This window comes from Lepisosteus oculatus, chromosome 3, assembly GCF_040954835.1.
Source record: "Lepisosteus oculatus isolate fLepOcu1 chromosome 3, fLepOcu1.hap2, whole genome shotgun sequence".
Taxonomy (NCBI): domain Eukaryota; kingdom Metazoa; phylum Chordata; class Actinopteri; order Semionotiformes; family Lepisosteidae; genus Lepisosteus; species Lepisosteus oculatus.
In genome coordinates this window covers 59,268,403-59,286,976 of record NC_090698.1, presented here as the reverse complement: position 1 = coordinate 59,286,976, position 18,574 = coordinate 59,268,403, and the positions used below count along the sequence as shown (strand labels likewise).

Below are 18,574 nucleotides of genomic sequence, written 5' to 3'. Positions count from 1 at the left end.
CAAAAGCATCCTTTCATTTAGAATAAAGGAATATCAACATTGTCACTTACTTATTTGATCAGAAAATCTAATGTCACAGAGTTGCACCTGTATTCTAAATTCAATAATCCTATGTGAGCTTGACGATGTACAAAGCTTGACTTATTCTGTCACATTGGCATTGAATTGGCACTTTTATTTAACTTCATGCTTAGAAAGGCCAGTCTCATTTCCTAATGTTATTTGGTGAATATTTTCCTGTTATTATGCATGTCAAATTTTGAGATCTGATCTTTATGTCTAGTGATATTTCTATTTTAAATGAACAGATACACTTTCTATGTATTTACAAATGTAAAAATGATCAATTTTGTATTAACAAAAACATGACACATAGATTCATTTTCATGAAGACCTTACTACTTTCCTGTGAAAGTTTCTTTACTATTAAAACCTGTGTGATAAGCAACAGAAATAGTGAAGAGATCTATCAATTGGTATAATCTGTTTCGAAAATGTAAAGCCACGGAAGATTATTACACCACATAACACTCTTTTCCTAGTTTAAATATTGCAAACATTCACAATCTTTTATACTGCATAATATTTGCCTCACATACTTCTACAGTCTTCCCTGAAACTGGTAGGTTGATGGACTTTGACTGGTGTCTAACTGGTATTTGTGGTTTAAATATGATGTACTCTGGTAAAGATGGTCACATTATCTAAAATATTGTAACAATAAGCAATAACCACATTCTATGCAGTTTATATCTGATTAATATTATTTTTTCAATCTGAAAAACAAAACATTACTGTTAGTCTGCACTAAATCTAAATGTTCTTTAACTTCAACTTTATATTCATGAATTTGAGGAGACAGTAGTTCTGCAATAACTGCACCTTTATTCCTTCCATTGTTATCATAATTAAATAATTTATCTATTGGAATGCTAGAATTAAAATGGCACCAATAAAACAATACAAAACAATATTTTCACGTTTTGCTTGCATATAAATATAGTTGGAGAGAACACTCACAGTGAATTACCCTTTTTGTAGCTGTTGTACAGAAGAAAAAAGGTTAATTGGACCATAATTATAGAACAAATTCTGTTCACTCAACACAGCTGATAGTGAACTAGCACCTGCTAAAGACTGTGGCTACATTTATTCAAGGCTACAGACATCTGTAGGGAGGTGCTACATATTTTGTTATGTGATCAAAATGCAGTCCAATTTTCTTGTCAGAGCAATTTTATTTGAATATACAGACCTTACCCTTAAATGCAAACAAACAGAAAGGTGTCCCATACACCTTGAGGCACCAATACGAAAGAATCCTTACCTTCAGAGATGTTCACAAAAAGATTATAGGATTAATGTCCACCTTGAACAAATCTGTTGCATTTCTGATAAAATACCTGGTTTTATAATTGCAAACCATGCTCAAAATAATTAAGGAACACACAAAGGAATATAAAACTGTATATTATGTGGTTAAATTACAAAAATACTATTAAGTTGGAGTCCTGCCAATATCTTTTGCCAATGCACAATTTATTTTTCTTATAAACATGAGGCACAATTTTGTAAATAACTGAAAAGGCATTTACCTATTTATTGCTTTACAATCCGTAATACACCAATTTTACAACCAGCTCTGAGCTGAAAAGCAATTATATTTGAAATTATTGAAAAATGTATTCATTGTGAAAATCTAAAATCAAATTTAATGAACATTTCTCTGAGATATTTAAATGGGTAATGGTTTGATTTCTAGATTTAAGATTGATAATGAGGAGCTGTTTTCTCAATATCAACCTTGGTCATATATTTTGCATCTCGTGATCTTTGCATGTTTGTCCCCTCACTGCTTGGACAAACTTGTTGTTGTATTTTGTGTTTCTTTTGGAGGTAACTAGGACACCATGGATGTCATTTGGTATGTACACAAACACCACAGAACTGATTTGTTTTACCTGTTAGCTAAGAGCTGAGATTTTGTTCCAGAAGGTGATGTCAAGTAGATGGACAGGTCGCCACGGCGAGGATGAGTGATGGTGACACGCACCACAACATGCTCCAAGTAGATGACATGGTGATTCGGATTATCGACACAGCCGGTAGCTTTGTAAACAGATTTGACTATATGCTCAGGCCGAATAATCCTGCAACAGCATTGAGACAGGTACTAGTTTAGAAAACAAACAAGCATTTAGGTTCATCTGTCACAGTTTTATTATACTTAGATAGATCTGGTGAATCCCTTTGACAGTAGAGAAGTTTAAAGGATTTAAAGAAATTACTTAAGAAATGCAGTAGCCTGGCAGAGTACTGTCATTTCAAAACATATCATTTTAGTTTCTTTCAATCACAAGGCTGAAAATAATGTATTTAGCTAATAAGCTTTACAGTACACAAAAATGTCAAAGGAAGCACTTAACATCCTATTTTACCTAAGTAAAGGTAAAATATGCTTCATGTGGAATATAATGTGATTTATTTGTTGATTATGGAAAATAAATTTTATTTAGGAAAGTACAATCCATCATAGTTTTAAAAACAGATACTAAGATACTGCATTCCATTCATTTGGACTTCCTTTCCTGTTTATATAACACATTTCTAAGAAAATCAACTTAATAGCAAAAAAAAATTCTTAGCAGACATTTCAGCCATTCTGGGTTTTCTACATTTCTGTCATTCTGGATCTTTTAGATATTAATCCTGTAGATTAATAACAGAAGCTGCATTTTCATCATCTTCTATATGTAGCCAAATTAATCCGAATCAGAGTGAGAGCTAATCAATCTTAAGAGAAACAGATTACTTCAACTAGATAAGAGGATTTATGCATTAATCAGTATATGTCCTCAGGAATAAAGATGAGTCTTCAAAGACTAAATAAATTATAAACCAGTGTCAATGAAAAGGAAACAATCTCAATGGTGAAAAAGTAATCCATATGCCAGCAATACACCACTGTCCCACGGGAGAAGCATTAGAGAGAAGAAAACATATTATCTGTGTAGGACAATAGTGTCAGAACTGCAACATCTTGCACCTAGTGCTCACAGCTAAATTAAATGCAGGATTAGGTTTGTGTGTGGAAGTTTTTCCCTGATGAAAAGAAACACTGCATAAAATCCAGTCCCTTTCTTCCTCAACAGGAGAAAAGGCTCAAAATAAATGTTTGCTGTCAATGCTGCCACAAGGAACAGAGAACTTTCTTGATGCCTTGGCCAAAACTGGAAGGCAATCAAAGTACCCACTTGCCATGCAAGAGAAAAAAGGCTTTGAAACTCCAATTTTTTAGTGTCGTACTGAGGGAAGGCAATTGAATGCACTGAACACTTCCAAGTTTCACAAAGTCTAGCAGTATAAAAGAAAAGAGAGTCGAAATGGAAGTCATACCAATTTCCTAATAAAGCCTGTAACTTAAATTATTTTGGACTGTGCACAGTCTGCACAGACTGCCAGTTACTGGACACACAGTGACTTACGGATGAAGAAAAATACACATTCATACCAATTTAATAAAGTTAAAACAGATCAGATCTTTTCAAGGAAATGTGTACATGACAGTTTCAATATTATACATTTACCGATTCTTTATTTGCAGCCTTTGCAGCCTATGCATGCTGACACAGCTACCCACCTGAACTACATTTACCGATTTTTAGATTAGAACCACAGTGTACAGGCAATCATGTTGAACTATTTAATGTGATGGCTTGGCAGTGGTGTAACTGTACCGTGATGTAAAAAAAAAAGTATACCCCATTACGATTTAATTCAATTGATATATTAAGACATATCTTACCTTCATTAAGTCCTGACCAAGTCTTTAAAGTAACATCATGAGACAAATAACACACATAAACTTTTACTTTGTCATTATTATTTATTTCTATTCAGTCACTCCATTTAGCAGCAATAATTTGAAGTGAATATTTCCTGTTAAAGTTGATCAGTCTCTCACACTGGGAGGAAGTCTGGTCCACCCCTCCTTACAAAACTACTGCAGCTCAATGATGATTGAGGGCATTCATTTATGACAGCTCTCTTTAGGTCCCACCACCCATAGAGAGGAATTCATGGTGGACTCAATGACTGTGATGCGTCCAGGATCTGTGGCTGCAAAGCAGGCCCAAAACATCAGTTTTTTTTTCTTAAAAAATGTCTTTACCAGTATGCTTGGCGGCTGGTATGAGGTTCTTGTGGTAATACGGAGCGTTTGGTTTTCACCAAACATATTATATTGCTTTATGTCCAAACCACTCCACTTTAGTTTTATCTGTCCAAAGGACATTGTTCCACACATCTTGTGGTTCATTCAGGTTCTGTTTTGCAAAACTTAAGCTGTGTAGCATTGTTCTTTTTGGAGAAAAGGGGTTTTCTCCTGGTTATCTTTCCACAAAAGGTTCTTGTTCAGTCTTTTCGTAATGGTTAAATCATAAAGTCTAAAGTTTACCACGCTGTCAGAGGCCTATAGATCCATGGATATAGCTCTGGGGTTCTTGCCGATCTCTAGGAGAACGATATGGTCAAATTGTGGGGTGAATTTGCCGAGGTGACTATTCCTGGGTAGACCACCAACCATCCTGAACATTCTCCATTTGTAAACTATCTTTCTCACTGTGGAATGATAGATATCTTATGAAAGCAGTACATTATTTGTCACATGAGGTTAGATTTATCTACTGTTAGGACTTGGTGAGGACTACAAGAAGGTAAGATATATCTTATTACATAAAACCTCAGAATCCTAAGAGGGTGTACTTTCTTTTTCACATCCCTGTATATGAAATTTTGAATGTTTTAATGGGCATAAATACTATGACCTCTCATTTTTCTGATGTCTATGCAATTTCTTAAACAGCGATATAAGAATTGTAAACATTTGCAAAGTAAAACAATATTAAGCTAGATATAAAAACTTGATATAACTCCTACCATGTGTTTACTAAAAACCAGGCATAAGTACAGAACATTTCAACTTCTTTTATCTAGCTTTGCTCATCAAAAAAACAGGTCAGAAGTGATACACCAGATTGTTGGACGCAACCTTGAACTGGAAGAAGCACTTTTGAAAATGGATGGATGTAATTTGTCAATAACATCTTGCTTGGGTGTGGGTAGCCAATTGGAAAACGGAACTCCATGTGTGACTGGAATAAAGGCCATGATGGGTCCCAATACTGTTACGATTTAAAACATGGTGTTTGGAGACCAGTTACTTAGATCCAGAAACCACTCTACCAAGAGTAGCTAATGGCCCCGGTATTTGTGGTTAAGCCCTTGAGACTTTTGTATTGCCTAAATCAGTTCTGGGCAATAACCTGTATCTTGAAAGCTACTGTTAACTGAAAACTTATATTATTTTATAATACAATCTTTTGAAAAAAATAAAAAAGTCTGATAAATGACTCATTTGTGTACCAGTAAAATGCAGTAAAATGATTTTAAAGACACTGTAAACAAAGGGCAGATACAGTATTCAATAATATTTTCACAATCAAAACCAAAAGCATGTTAATCTCGGCCAATCACTTAGTATTCCCTGTAACTCAGTTTTTTCATGCAAATGCTCTGTTTTGATTCCTCAATAAGCTCCCTATATCTTTATAATTCAGTTGTATTTAGCTACTTCACCCTCCATTGCTCTGACTCTTCTGCTTCAACTTCTTTTTGATACACTTTTGTGTCCTCTCTGCACATCCAACCTAGCCTCTTACCGTGACCTTACTGTCACACTTACACCTCTGGAGTGGGACCAGATACCTGTAAGGACATCAGAACTGCACCATCTCTGATCGCCATACAGCGCCTTTTCAAAACTAATCTTTTCACACTGCACCCAATCTCAAAAACCACTGATTGTCATATTCAACTGGACCTTTTTAGACAAAGAGTTAAAGAGGTTTATCCATGATTATTACCTTATTTGCCTGTCAGCATTCTCCAAACAAATGTGCTGGGGAGGTACCTGTTTCCATCTCTCTGCTTCCTTTACCATGGCCTCTGCATCCATTAGTCCAAATCCATAAAGGTGGCTCACTGAAAAAAACAAGTCAATGTAATGTAAATAAAAGCCAAATAAAGAATACACTATTGTGATAAAATAAAAACAAAAAAATGCATTTGAGTAATACAATAAAAGTCTAGAACAGTGATCTTCATCATAATTTTATATCCTTAATAAAATGAAAAGTGTAACATAGTTAATAAAAGTGCTGCAGCATAGGTATCAAAATATCTGCTGTTCTTAACAAGATCCATAGCTTGCAGGACACACAGAGTATCTGTACAAAGACAAAGGTATCAAAATGTTTAAAAAGTTTTGTTACTATTATATGAACTTTTTACAAAAAAAGTGAAGTGTTATAAAAAACTGATTTTCTGCGTTATGCTCTTTCTAATATATTTTATACTCAGCAGCCAAAAATGGAAGATGGAATTCATGTATAAAGCCAAAAAAGCACCCATAAACTACAGATGTTAATTTACCATATCTAATAATCTACTGCTAGTGCTGTCACATTATTTATACTTTTTATAGAATAAAGCTAATTTTAATCATTTCCTTCAAAAAATCAGAAAGAAGACAGAGAAAGCATCAGAGGAACCATCAAACTTAATAAGTAACTCTGACTTCAGTTTAAGGGAAAGTAAAGCCGAGAAAACAAATCTAGCCAAATATGAAAGTTATGCAATGCCAATTCTTTTCACACATGGAACACATCCAAAGAGCTGATGTTTGGCTGTCTGTGAGAAGTATACACTTCAAAGAGTTTGCTCAAGTGGGTTCAGGCCACTCAAGCCCTAAATAGGCGCTTCGTGTACTGAGTTTTATTTGTATGGATACTCATATTTAGTATTATTATTGTTATTTAACTGCAGTATAGTGTGCCACAGTAACTCAACCATAAAAATAATTTTATAGGAAAACAACTGCATTTAATGTACAGATGTAGTGATATTTAATAGCAATAATAAATAAAATATAGATGTCCAATTTCCTTTTTCATCGGAGTTTGCTCTATTCTTGAATCAACCCATACCAGTTCCAATCATGAGAACATCCCTCTGTCATTAAGAATGACAATGCATCCTTTCTTTGATTCTTCTAAGTTCTGCTCTCAAGGCAGTGATCAGATGTATAATGGTGCCCAAACAATCTTATCAGGAAGCAAAATGTCTCCTAATCATCTTACACATGTTCATTGTAGCAGAGACCACACAATCTTGCAGGCCTATCTATCTTTCGATTTTTTTAAATTCCCAGATGATGTTTCCAGACACCTGGCTTGGAAGCAAAGAGGACTGTTTAATAGAAACAAAATGGGGACTAACGAATGATCAAAGAACTAATTCTTGGTCATCTGGCCAAAAAATCTACAATCTAAAAAAATGTTTTTATAGATTATTCCTGATTATTTCCAATCAATAAGTATCCCTATTATCTCTTGTTATGCAGCACTTGTATAACTCCGCAGATGTGTCCAGAGCTGTTTTATGCCTTTTTGTGAACTAAATGTTAAGATATGTGCACATTTTGATTAATAATAAATGGATTGTCTATTACATCTATGAACATCTCCAACCTATTGGAAACCATCTGAAAATCCTGCTATCATAGGGTGATATGCAGTTCACAGAGAACACATTATTGACAACTGCTAGTTTCCAACATACTTTCCCATTGCAGAATTGAGAATATATCCTAAAATGTTTTACCCAGTTGTGAATTTTAAAAAGAGATCCACTTTTCTTGAACTGCCATATGAAAGGAAACCGTAAATAGAAGTTTCAGAAAAAGAGGGTGGAGAAGAAACGTAGATCAAAAATGATTTGCTTTGACAAAAAAAAAACTATCAAAAACATTACGTACAGGAATGAAGACTGGTTTAAAAAAGCAATGACAACAGAGTTATGGGGAAGATGAAAAAAAAAAGTTTCTCTTTTGAGCTCCCAGAGTAAACTATGCAAAAAGACAAATCATTGGAGAATTCTAAGAACACTGTGCAACATTAAGACTTGGGTCTGACTTGCAGGTGTACAAGAATAAATAATTACTAATTAAAAAGAAAAGTTACCTTTTTATAATAAAATCTGTAAAGATGGTCAGTTTTTTCCCCTCAACATGCAAACTAAAGCATACAGACTAAAGCTAGAGTGGCACCAACTGTCATGAGCTGCTATGCTACCTGACCTTAGCCCCAGTGACAGATAATGACAGACATATATGTGTGCAGTCACCCAAAAGGCTTTGTCTTCAATTCCATTAAAAGTAGATTTATCGTATAGACCACAAAACCTGCATTAAATATTTATTTTGTGTACACTTTCTTGTTGGTGAATACATGAAATAGGAATGTCATAGCTCACCTTTCAATTTATTTTCAGGGAAAATAAAATGGGTGGGAGCAAGGTTACTGTAGCTCCCAAGAAACAGGCTTGCACGGAACTTTATTCAACTTAATCGTAATTAAACAATTCCCGATATCTTGAATTCACTGAAGTGTAGCTTCAGATTTAAGCAACAGATTCAAGGCCACAGCCTCACCAACCTGCCATTGTAATCGCACATACAGAAACCGTATTCAAGTTAAAGCCTTTAACAATATGTTTACATAGCTTCAATTTAACACATCCAGTATAATTTTAATGGTTAAGAAAAAAATATATCCTCACCTCTTAATACAGGCAATACCAAAGCAATAACTTACAGAGGATAAGATAACAGAGGACGAATAAACGTCTCATTCCACATACGTCTTATTTTAGTATGGCATGCATTATATTCAAGATAAGACTAAAAAGTTGGTGTTACAGAACTTACAATATTTATCTGATGCATAAAATAAAAATGGTAAAGACTGGAGAGATATTATACTTAGAAACAATATGCTATAATACTCTACAATCTGGTGGATACTGCAAAACTAATATTACTATCAAAATGTAATATTCATGAATATAAATATTAAATGATTTCAGAAAAAAATGCTTTTACATTTAACTGTTTTGGTGAAATGAATAGTACAGGACAGTAACAGTTCTACGGGAAAATAAAATTTACCCTTGTGACCAGCTGCGTTGATTTTCCAGTCAGGGGCATTGAGATGCCCTGCACGAGAAGTCTTCACGATGATATGCTGCACATCTCTCCATGTCAGTAATGGACTAAAAAAACAAATAGAAAAGAACAAGCTGCACAGCTGCAATCAGAATTAAGAAAAGAAGCTCTTACAAAAAGGGCATTCAAATTTTGCCCTGTTTACTCCAACAACCTCTCCCTCCACACTCACACTGCATTTTAAGACATTTGCCTGCTTAGACATTACCTTGATCCTAGATGGACAAAGTTTTCTTTTTCATTTCTCCTTAATAGTTGTCAAAGAGATTTCAAAGTACTGAAACAGAATTACAAGGTACAATGGAACTCAAGGGAATCTCCCAGCAAGCAATTAGATATTAGATAAAAAAATATTGCTCTCTGTATTGTTGCCTCAGGTCATTTCTGCTACAAAACGGAAAGAAAAAAAAAACATTTCCAGAGCAATTTTTTCATCATTTTGTTCTTCACCCCTTTTCTGTACTTCTGGATTGCAGTTATTTGAAAAAGGACTCAGCAGTGAAAAAAATGTTCACCAAATTTTCTCTTTCATTAAATCATGGTAGGAAAATGGAACATTACAAGATTTCTGATGGCATGCAATGTAAAGGGAACACTAATAAAGCAATTATTAGGACAATACATTCAATATTTCTACTTAAAAAACTTAACATTATAAAACAAAATTGCTTTATATGAAAGATTTGTTAAATGGTTTAAGACATAATACAGTATAATAGATACATTTACCAGGAATAAGTGGCTTAATAAATGATAATGGATGGGACAGACGTGTATTAGTTATACTTGGCTCAAATGTAATTTCTAATTTTCTAAACACATTTTTTCATAATTACCAAAATACTGAAAAAAACCTAAATAAATATTTCCCGAAGATTACCAAAAGCATAGCCAAAGCCATTTTATTCTTGAAAGTAATTAAAACATTTCCTTTTGTAAAGTATTTCCCGGGTGATTCAGGAAATTGCCTTCTGTGCGCGCCCACTTCAATTTAAGTAGTGTAATTTGATTTTGCTTTGATTCAACAACACCTACTTATGAGAGCTATTCCACATTGTCATGATTTAAGTGATTACAGTGAAATATATTACACTCCCTGAGGTAAATCAGTAGGAAACAAACGGCTTGTGTTTTGTAAAGTGTGAGAAAACTGTATTCAGTTGAATTTGCAAACAACTTGGCTAAAGGGGGAGGATTCTGAATCACCACAGGCCATCTTTACACTAACAGGCCACAAAGGAATATTTACAACAGCACCACCAACCACAGACGGAAGAGCAGTGTCTCTCTTAGGCTGGCCATTTGGCCATTCTTGCCTTGTGCCACCCTGTATTAACAGCAGCACGAATGATGAAACTCAAACAGTTCAACAGAACAAGGTCATTGAACAGAACTGAAAGCAATATCACATCCAAAAGCAATAATAAACCAAAGGGCACAAATACCTTTACCAATCAATTTATTTGGACCAACGGAAAACATTCATCCACGTGGGTTCATGTTCTCTAGCGCAAAAAGCCCAATCAGCCCTGTGGCACCCTCCTAAAAAGATAGTTATCCACTGCAAACTCTGCCGTCTTTTCTTTTGGCTACTTTGCTTGTACCCTACCCGCTGTGTTGAATGTACCACCTCATACTCTGGGGAAAACTCCTCTGAACTTCAGTCTAAAAAAAAAGCATGCAACAAGCAGAACTGTCCAGAGCCAGGCTCCCGTATATGTAAAATTTAAGACGGTTCCACGTTAAACTTTCCTTGACGCATTTCAGCAACACAACTTGTCTGATCAGTGACAGAGCGCATAGTGGAAATGCTATGTGTTGTGACAAATATTACCATCACATTCATTTAAGCTGTTACCGTGACTGCAGAGACAGAACGTTGTGTGATGAAAGATTCCAGAACAGACTGTGTGCAAACTATCCTGCAGCTCTGTTTCAGTGAAATACCTAAGCAGATAAAGCTGCAGTTGAAATTTGGGCTACAGAATCAGTCACCTGCGAAGTTGTTCCAGGAACAAATGAGAGAATTGGAAGCGCTCGATTAACAGATCCTGAGCTTGAGATGGGCTAACCTCAGCAGACTCTGGGGCAGGGCTGGCCATTCAGCATTGTCATTTAAAGCACTCAAAGGCTTTTATTCTCATATCATTGCTGTTTTCTAATAATGCAATTATTAATGTTATTACAAATTATTAAGGAATTAATGTAACAGGTGAAACTTTGTGAAACTGTGATAGTGTCTTACATTTGTTACTCCTAAAAAACTCCTTTTGCTCTCCTTTCTCTACTGTTGCACAGAAAGATCCCAACCAGAAATACTAGGATATCTCTCAAGGTTATCCTTAGGCTAAATTCTAACTTGGTGAATAGGACAGTTACTACTTCTGTATCGAATCGCTGACTCAGAGAAAATATATAAGGAGACTTATAAAATATAGGTTTCAAGAAACCAAACCACTGAACAAAGTGAATGTTTACACAAGTGAGCCACATCAGAATTGATTAGGTTTGCCTATGCTAAGTAAATGGTAAAACCCCACAACTGTCATGAAACACAGGATAACTCAAAGAGAAACAGAAAGAACAGCTCAATAAAAATACAGAAAAGCTCCGATGAATAAAGTCTGAAGGCTGGTGATAGAGTCCCAGTAATATGAAGTATTATATTGTCATGTACTTGTTTTTTAGCTCTGCTCACTAGGGATCAAATATTTATAATTTTAAATTGAAAGCAGGCTGGCTGAAAAAGCCAACATGGGCTTCGCAAAGCTAACCATAAAAAGAACAGGTCACAAGTTCAGAAAAATGACAGAATATATTGAACTTTACTGCTTTGCTAAAAAAAACACATTAATGGACCTGTACAGAGGAAACCTTACAAAATCTACTGAAGTGTGTTTCCCATAAATGATGTAAATCTGACTATTAAGACATGCTGACAAGTTTACAACCAAATCATAATAGAGTGTACATCTGATCTATCCGTTTTAAAAAGCATGTTTGGTCAGGAACAGAACAGTATCCTACCCTAATGCTGAGACTGTATACAGTGTTTGTATTTTATTTATTTTTAAAATATCTCCATAATGTCGAAATGCAAGATCGGGCTATTTTTGGATCTGGCCTTTGAAATTAGGCCATTGTTTATGTAGAGCAACTAAGACAGGTCCTTGGATATAATTATTAGAACTGAGAACTCAGCATAATCTGAGTGATTTGACATTTCCCCCCATTGCTGGCTATGAAAAACAATTCCAAGTGGAATACAATGAGTGGTGTCTTGATCTCAGATCAATGCCTGTCATATAATTAAAAATCATATCAATGACTACGTATTTATTATACTGGCAACCAAACTTTAAGTGTGGATACTGGTGGCAACAAACAAGCAACATCTCTAATCCTCTTGTTGATATCAACAATGGTGGCTTGTGTGACCAGGCATTTGAGAAAGAATAGCCTAAATGTACAGTATGTCTGAATCTCTTATTTAGATAAATATTTTCTTTAAAATATCTGCCCCCCTCTTCTTTTAAGATGTCATACTACCTTTTCTGGTACAGTCTTCATTTTTTCAACTTCTTTGTCTTGTTAATTGTTCATTTGTTATCTGGTTATTTTTTTTCTCTCTCTGATCAGTATATTAACGCATAAATTGCAACTGTGTATTTGCTGTTTTAACAAGAAGTCAAACATATCTAAGAACTCCTGAAGCTGTTGGAAGCTTTTGTCTGCATGTGACTCACTAACATGGTCTTGCCTTCTATCAGTAGACATGTGATCACTTTGTTCCATGTCTAAAAATAATTATACATTTATGGTGCTCCAGTGCATTGTTGAACAGAAAAGTATTAGCATTAATGAGTGGAACATCTGGTATTATATAAAGGTCTCATCTTGCTTGGCTAATAAACCTCCTACACCATTCATAACATTTATTAAATTCTTATGACTTTGTAATGGTTCATTACTTTGTAAAAAAAAAGTAGCCACTTAGCCAGAGAGGAACTACACATAGATTGCTGTTGTGCAGCATTACTTTTACTCCTGCTCTGCCCTGTGTAAATCGTCGTCTGCACTATGAGTTCAAAAAAGCACACCTTTTCGTTGTGTAACAATTAGGCTGCAAAGTGTCTGTTCCAAGTAAAATAGTAACTGCGCTCCCTTGGCATGACATCAAATAAAATAAAACGGCAAATTTCAGAATTATGTCTCCTTTTAAAACAATTTTCACCTCAGCAATACTAAAGGATGAACCAATGTACTGTATATACCAACATATATTTCTATGTTTCTAGAACGTGAGTAAAATTCCCTTGATGTTCCAATCTTGGGTCTGTAGAGCAGCAAGACATTCCAGTTTTCGTTGCAGCTTAAGTCAGAATATCTTCATTTGATCAAGCATTTACTCCAGAAAAGGTGGAGAAAGCTCAAGAAGCTCCAGAAAGCATAAGAAGCCAGAGGAAATGTGGCTTTTCAAGACCTATCAGAGAGAAGTTACAGATATAGAGAACAGTGTTAAATGCAAGAATTGAAAAAAAGCCAATTAAAAATCTATCAGATTTAAGAAAAAATGTTACATTTGATTACATAAAATGACTAACTTTCTCTAAAGCACTTAAATGTTTTTGTCTTTTTTGCAGTTGTAAGTTAAACAGCTCTCTCCTTGGAGATATTAGAAACATGTTATGTCTCGCTAGGCTAGAAGCTACATACATAAGAATAGCAGAATGTCAAAAATATGTAGGAATAGCTAACCATTACCATAGGCTCAGAAAACATTTGTGATAAAACATTTTGTGATGTGTGTAAACTAAAGTATTAGCAGTTTATTAAAAAATAACGCTGTCTAAAACACTTTTAATGTATTTCTCAACCTAAGTAGACCTTGTGTTTTTCCTTGTTATTATTAAATTATGTGATGATTTCATAGGATTCTAATATTTATAGTGTTGTATGCCTTCCACTTACCAAACACCCTACCACATATAGCCTGAATATATGCAGAATTGGTACTGAATAAGGGAAAAATGCATATTGATACACAATCGCTCAAATAGAAAAACAAATAGTCATAACCAACAACACTGCAACACTGAATGGGAGTTAAGGGGTTAAAAAATTACAAGAACACAACCTTATTATTTCCTCTAAATAAAAACAGACTTTCCTGTTGTCAGAAATGCATACCATCCTGACCTAAAATAAATATGCTAATTTTAATTAAAGTCACAGAAAAGCAACTTTAATGGAAATTATGCATACTCTAAAAAAGTCCCACATTTGCTTTTATAATATGAAAACACATTTTTGTATTTTAAAGATTCAAGAAACATCCGATCCCTCAAAGGAATCAATTATACCGAGAAAAAATGTAAGTTTAGAATACATGATAAAAACAGAAGTTCACTTTATGAAGAATTAAAGGGTGTTCAGAGAAAGGTTCTGTTCCACATTCCAAATCATTGGAAGAAAGAATTATTCTTTTTTAATACTTTCTGCAATTTTTCGTTTGATTCCTCTGAATTAAAAATCATTCTTTGGGTCTTATTTCTCCAGATCTTAAATTGGTGCTTAACAATAATACCTGAATTAGCTTGTGACTTCTTCAGTACAGATTCAGCATTTCTATGTTGAGAATGGAAAAAAAAAACAATTCCCCACAAAAGCCTCGTTTCTACATTTGAGTTTCAAGAATTTTGTTTTTGGTGTAAAACAGAAGCATATTGTTTTGGGTGTAAAAAAAACTATAGCAGTGAGAGCACTATAAAAAACCGCAACTGAGGGAATATGATTAAACAGTTCTGAAAGTAGACAAAATTACAGCTTTTATCTTTCAACCAAGAAGGACAAAAAACAAGGAATAAAGAGCCTTTGGTAAATGTGCTCTTTTGTCTTTCATGCTTTAGTGACATTTTACTTCAATTGTATGGTGTGTACATTTCCTTCTCGGTCAGTAGGCTGAAGACTGCTTTCAGAATAGTTAGAAAAGAGATGAAAATCTGGAACAGACCATTTACCGACGTGCTGAGCAATCAGCTTGCTGGGTCTCTTAAAAAGGAAAAAAGTAATACTGTCTCCTTAAAGACAGTAAAGAAGCAATGCCTCTCCTTGAAAGACAGGAGATGGAAAGGATGTGGAGATTCATCATCAAAATGTATTAATAAGTACTGGCTAGGAGATTATTAAGACATAATGGACAAAAATGCATGCCGATCCTGTTAATTTTGAATGACATATTGTCTAGGGTACTTTCTAAGAAAAATGATATCATTAAAAGATAAATATAAAGTAAAATGTCAGCAATACATGTCCTAGTGCATTTTTTACAAGACAATTAATACTTTTTCATACAAATCCATATGGGATATATGGCTGAACCAAGCACCTTCATTCTGAATTGGGGATCCTAACTCCAGGTCCTGGAAATCCACAGCCTTACAGGCAATAGAACATGGGTTGGCAACCGAGAATATGTGTGCCCTTATTGGCACGCAAAGGGATTTTTAACAACACGAGCAATAAAAGTCTAATAAACCACAAAGAAATTAAGTTATAAAAACAATGCTCGATTGTTCTGTAATCCACTACAACATGATACCCAATGAAAGCTTTTTGGTGTAGAAAAAAAAAATATTGACAAGAAAAAAAAAGTATCAATGGCATGGAGATCTGTAAAAACAAGTGCATTATCGAATTCTTAGCACACTCCTTCTTTTGCCGACCCCTGCTTTAGACGATACTCACACTGTTTAGTAGATCTACCAGAGAACTGGAAATTTATAATGAAGAAAAAATGCTTTAAAAGCTCAAGTTAAATGAAAATCTGCAGATCCCCAGAATTAGGACTAAGATCCCTGATCCAAAGGCTGTAAACTTTAAAACATAGCTTCACAGTTAAAAAAGAGTTGTGTAATGGGCAGGGGGACATCTGTTTCAAGGTGTTCGCAAATTGATTGAATAGGATCTTGAGAGTGAAATGTGCATTCGTTTTGGGCTATCAATGACCTAGTCAGCCATCCTGAATGCTGTCTTCTCTAAGGGAAGAGATACCAGGTGCCTCAAAGTTCAAACAGAGTCCTTCTGAATTTGTGAGGTTACCTTTGAAAAACACTTTTACGATATTGATAAAAATACGACACTGTATATAATTTAATATTTTATAATGTGGTTGGTTCCATGTTTAAAGGGCCAGAACAGATATTTTGCTTATGACTGCATGGATGTTGTATTGTGCTGCCCATATTAAGAACATTTATATCTACATATGCAGACACTATATAACCAAGGCAGAAGTAAAACAATGAGACATGCTAATGAACTGCAAATGGAGAGGAGTCCTTGCTTGAGGTGATGTCAGAAAACACAAAGAATATACGTATGAATTAGAAATACATGTGAGAGTCCTGTCAGTGTAACCCCTCAGAAGGAATGAATGAAAAGCTTACTTTGCTTCAAGAGCCAGTGCTATAATTCCTGCTGCCATGGGCGCAGAAGCAGACGTTCCTGTGTGGCTGTCTGTACAGCGCTGCCTGAGATCTGTGGTGATCTGAAAAGAGATTGAACAAGAAATTTTCAGAATTTTTCTAAGGAAGTGGCAGTGCGCCTAAGGCATGCAGAGTTATATGACTGCCTTTGTCAAGGTACATTGAGTGACAAAAACAAAAGGTATGCAAAAGATTTATATGAATTTCTGATAGGTGAAATTCAGCACCTAAGGCACACATTCCAGCTTTGATATTCACTCCTTACTGAGAAATGAAGCACTATTTAGTTTTCCTACAGCAACAGCTATGTACATGACAACTTTCTTTCTGTATTCTTTATGAGATCGATATTAATAATGATTATTTAATAATATTAATATTAAAATAAGATAACCATTTAATATAAGATACCCTTTAGTATTAAGTGCTTATATTAATATTACAGCATAAAGTTTGATTTAGATAAACTGATTGTATTTAAAAACTACGGAATACATTAGTTTTAAAAAGGCATCTAGACTGAAGAGATGAGAATTAGTTTACATGACATGCAAATCTTTATTCTAATTAGGATAGGATACCCTAATTATGAAGAAATAGTATTATCCAGATTCTCATTTGCTGAGCTTTTGCTTCAGAAAGAATTTCCTATAAACATGATTTAAGATTTTAAAACACAGAGAATGGCAAGCAGAGCCTTCGATAAAACGTAGAATTTTGACACTTCAGAAATTCTTTATTTAGAAATAAAGGAAAAAGCTTATTGTGATATCCAGATGTTGAAAGCTTTTTTAGATGCCTAACACTTTACGAATTCTCCAACAGAAGCTCAGATAAGGAGAACCTGTCACTCAACCACTGACAAACATACCCTGGAAAAGGTGAGACCTGTCAGTTAAACTGACAGGTAGCTTGAACAATAAGATTAAAAATAAGCCTCTGAGATAGGTCTATATAAAAACATTGTTTAATCTTTTTTCTTCTTACTTTTACAAATGGAGTTTATACATTTTATCTTTCACAAGCGACAACAATATTAGCAATAAGGAAAAGAAAGAAAATAAACATTGGAAGCCTATACTGTGTCAAGGCCATTAAGTCATAAGCACACATGAATGGTTTACCGTTGGACTTCTCATTGAAGCACAACCGATAATGTTCTCATTTGAAAGTACTTTGGTCATTAAAGGTCCAGCTCGTAAATTGTACAGCAGAGTATAAACTAGCCGTCATGCTGTGCACTACCCTGCATTAACTGCCTGTCTTTAAATCTTAACTGAGATACTGTCACACATCATTACCCTGAAAGCATGCCAGAGTCATACATACAAAACAGCAGAACCTGCATTTGGTCTGCTTTTAATTCAATAGCAGGAAGACAAGAAATAGATTCTAGTTTATATATGGTGCAGATGAAAATATCAATCACCTCACCTCTGTAGGAAATGGAACCCTACTAGCATTGGTTGCACTAGCTTTCATTAAACAGAAGGAAATATCTGAAGCAGGATTCTCACCTGCAGCAGGAAACTGCTGACAACAGTTGAGAAAATTCAGTTTAAATTACCCCTGCAGTACAAAGAAGCAACTTGCATACGAAGATGTCAGAGGCCAACTGCTGTTCCTGTAATCCTATACATATCTGTCCACGGAAGAGACCACCAACAACCAGGCAGCTCTTCGACCAGTCAAAACTTCTGTTCTCAGGGGAGCAATATCATCAATCACAGGAGCTGCACACACAGGCACCCTGACATTGGTATGTCTTGTGGACACAAACAAACCTTACATAGAGCTTCTCTGTACTGAGCTGCATGATTTTTTTTTCCCCAAGTGGGAAGTCTTAACTCTTTTCAGATAAACACAATTTGGAAGATGGACATTAGAAAACCTGGTGTATAACTCTGCATCTTTAGCACTGTAACGACACGTTTAGCACGCCTGGTAAAAGAAGCCAGGGCAC

The 18,574-nt window shown here is 34.9% G+C and overlaps 1 protein-coding gene across 4 annotated transcripts in view; it reads right to left on the bottom strand.

Annotated features, from left to right (window-relative positions):
* Positions 1–18,574, bottom strand: part of pcsk5b (proprotein convertase subtilisin/kexin type 5b) — a 144,814-nt gene that overhangs the window by 56,261 nt on the left and 69,979 nt on the right. For all 4 annotated transcript variants that reach the window (XM_006626990.3, XM_015367947.2, XM_015367953.2 and 1 more), the window contains 4 exons: positions 16,573–16,673; positions 9,068–9,171; positions 5,925–6,042; positions 1,962–2,150 (listed from right to left, as the gene is read on the bottom strand). In XM_006626990.3, coding sequence (XP_006627053.2) covers positions 1,962–2,150; positions 5,925–6,042; positions 9,068–9,171; positions 16,573–16,673 — 512 coding nt within the window. The remainder of the gene's footprint in view (positions 1–1,961; positions 2,151–5,924; positions 6,043–9,067; positions 9,172–16,572; positions 16,674–18,574) is intronic.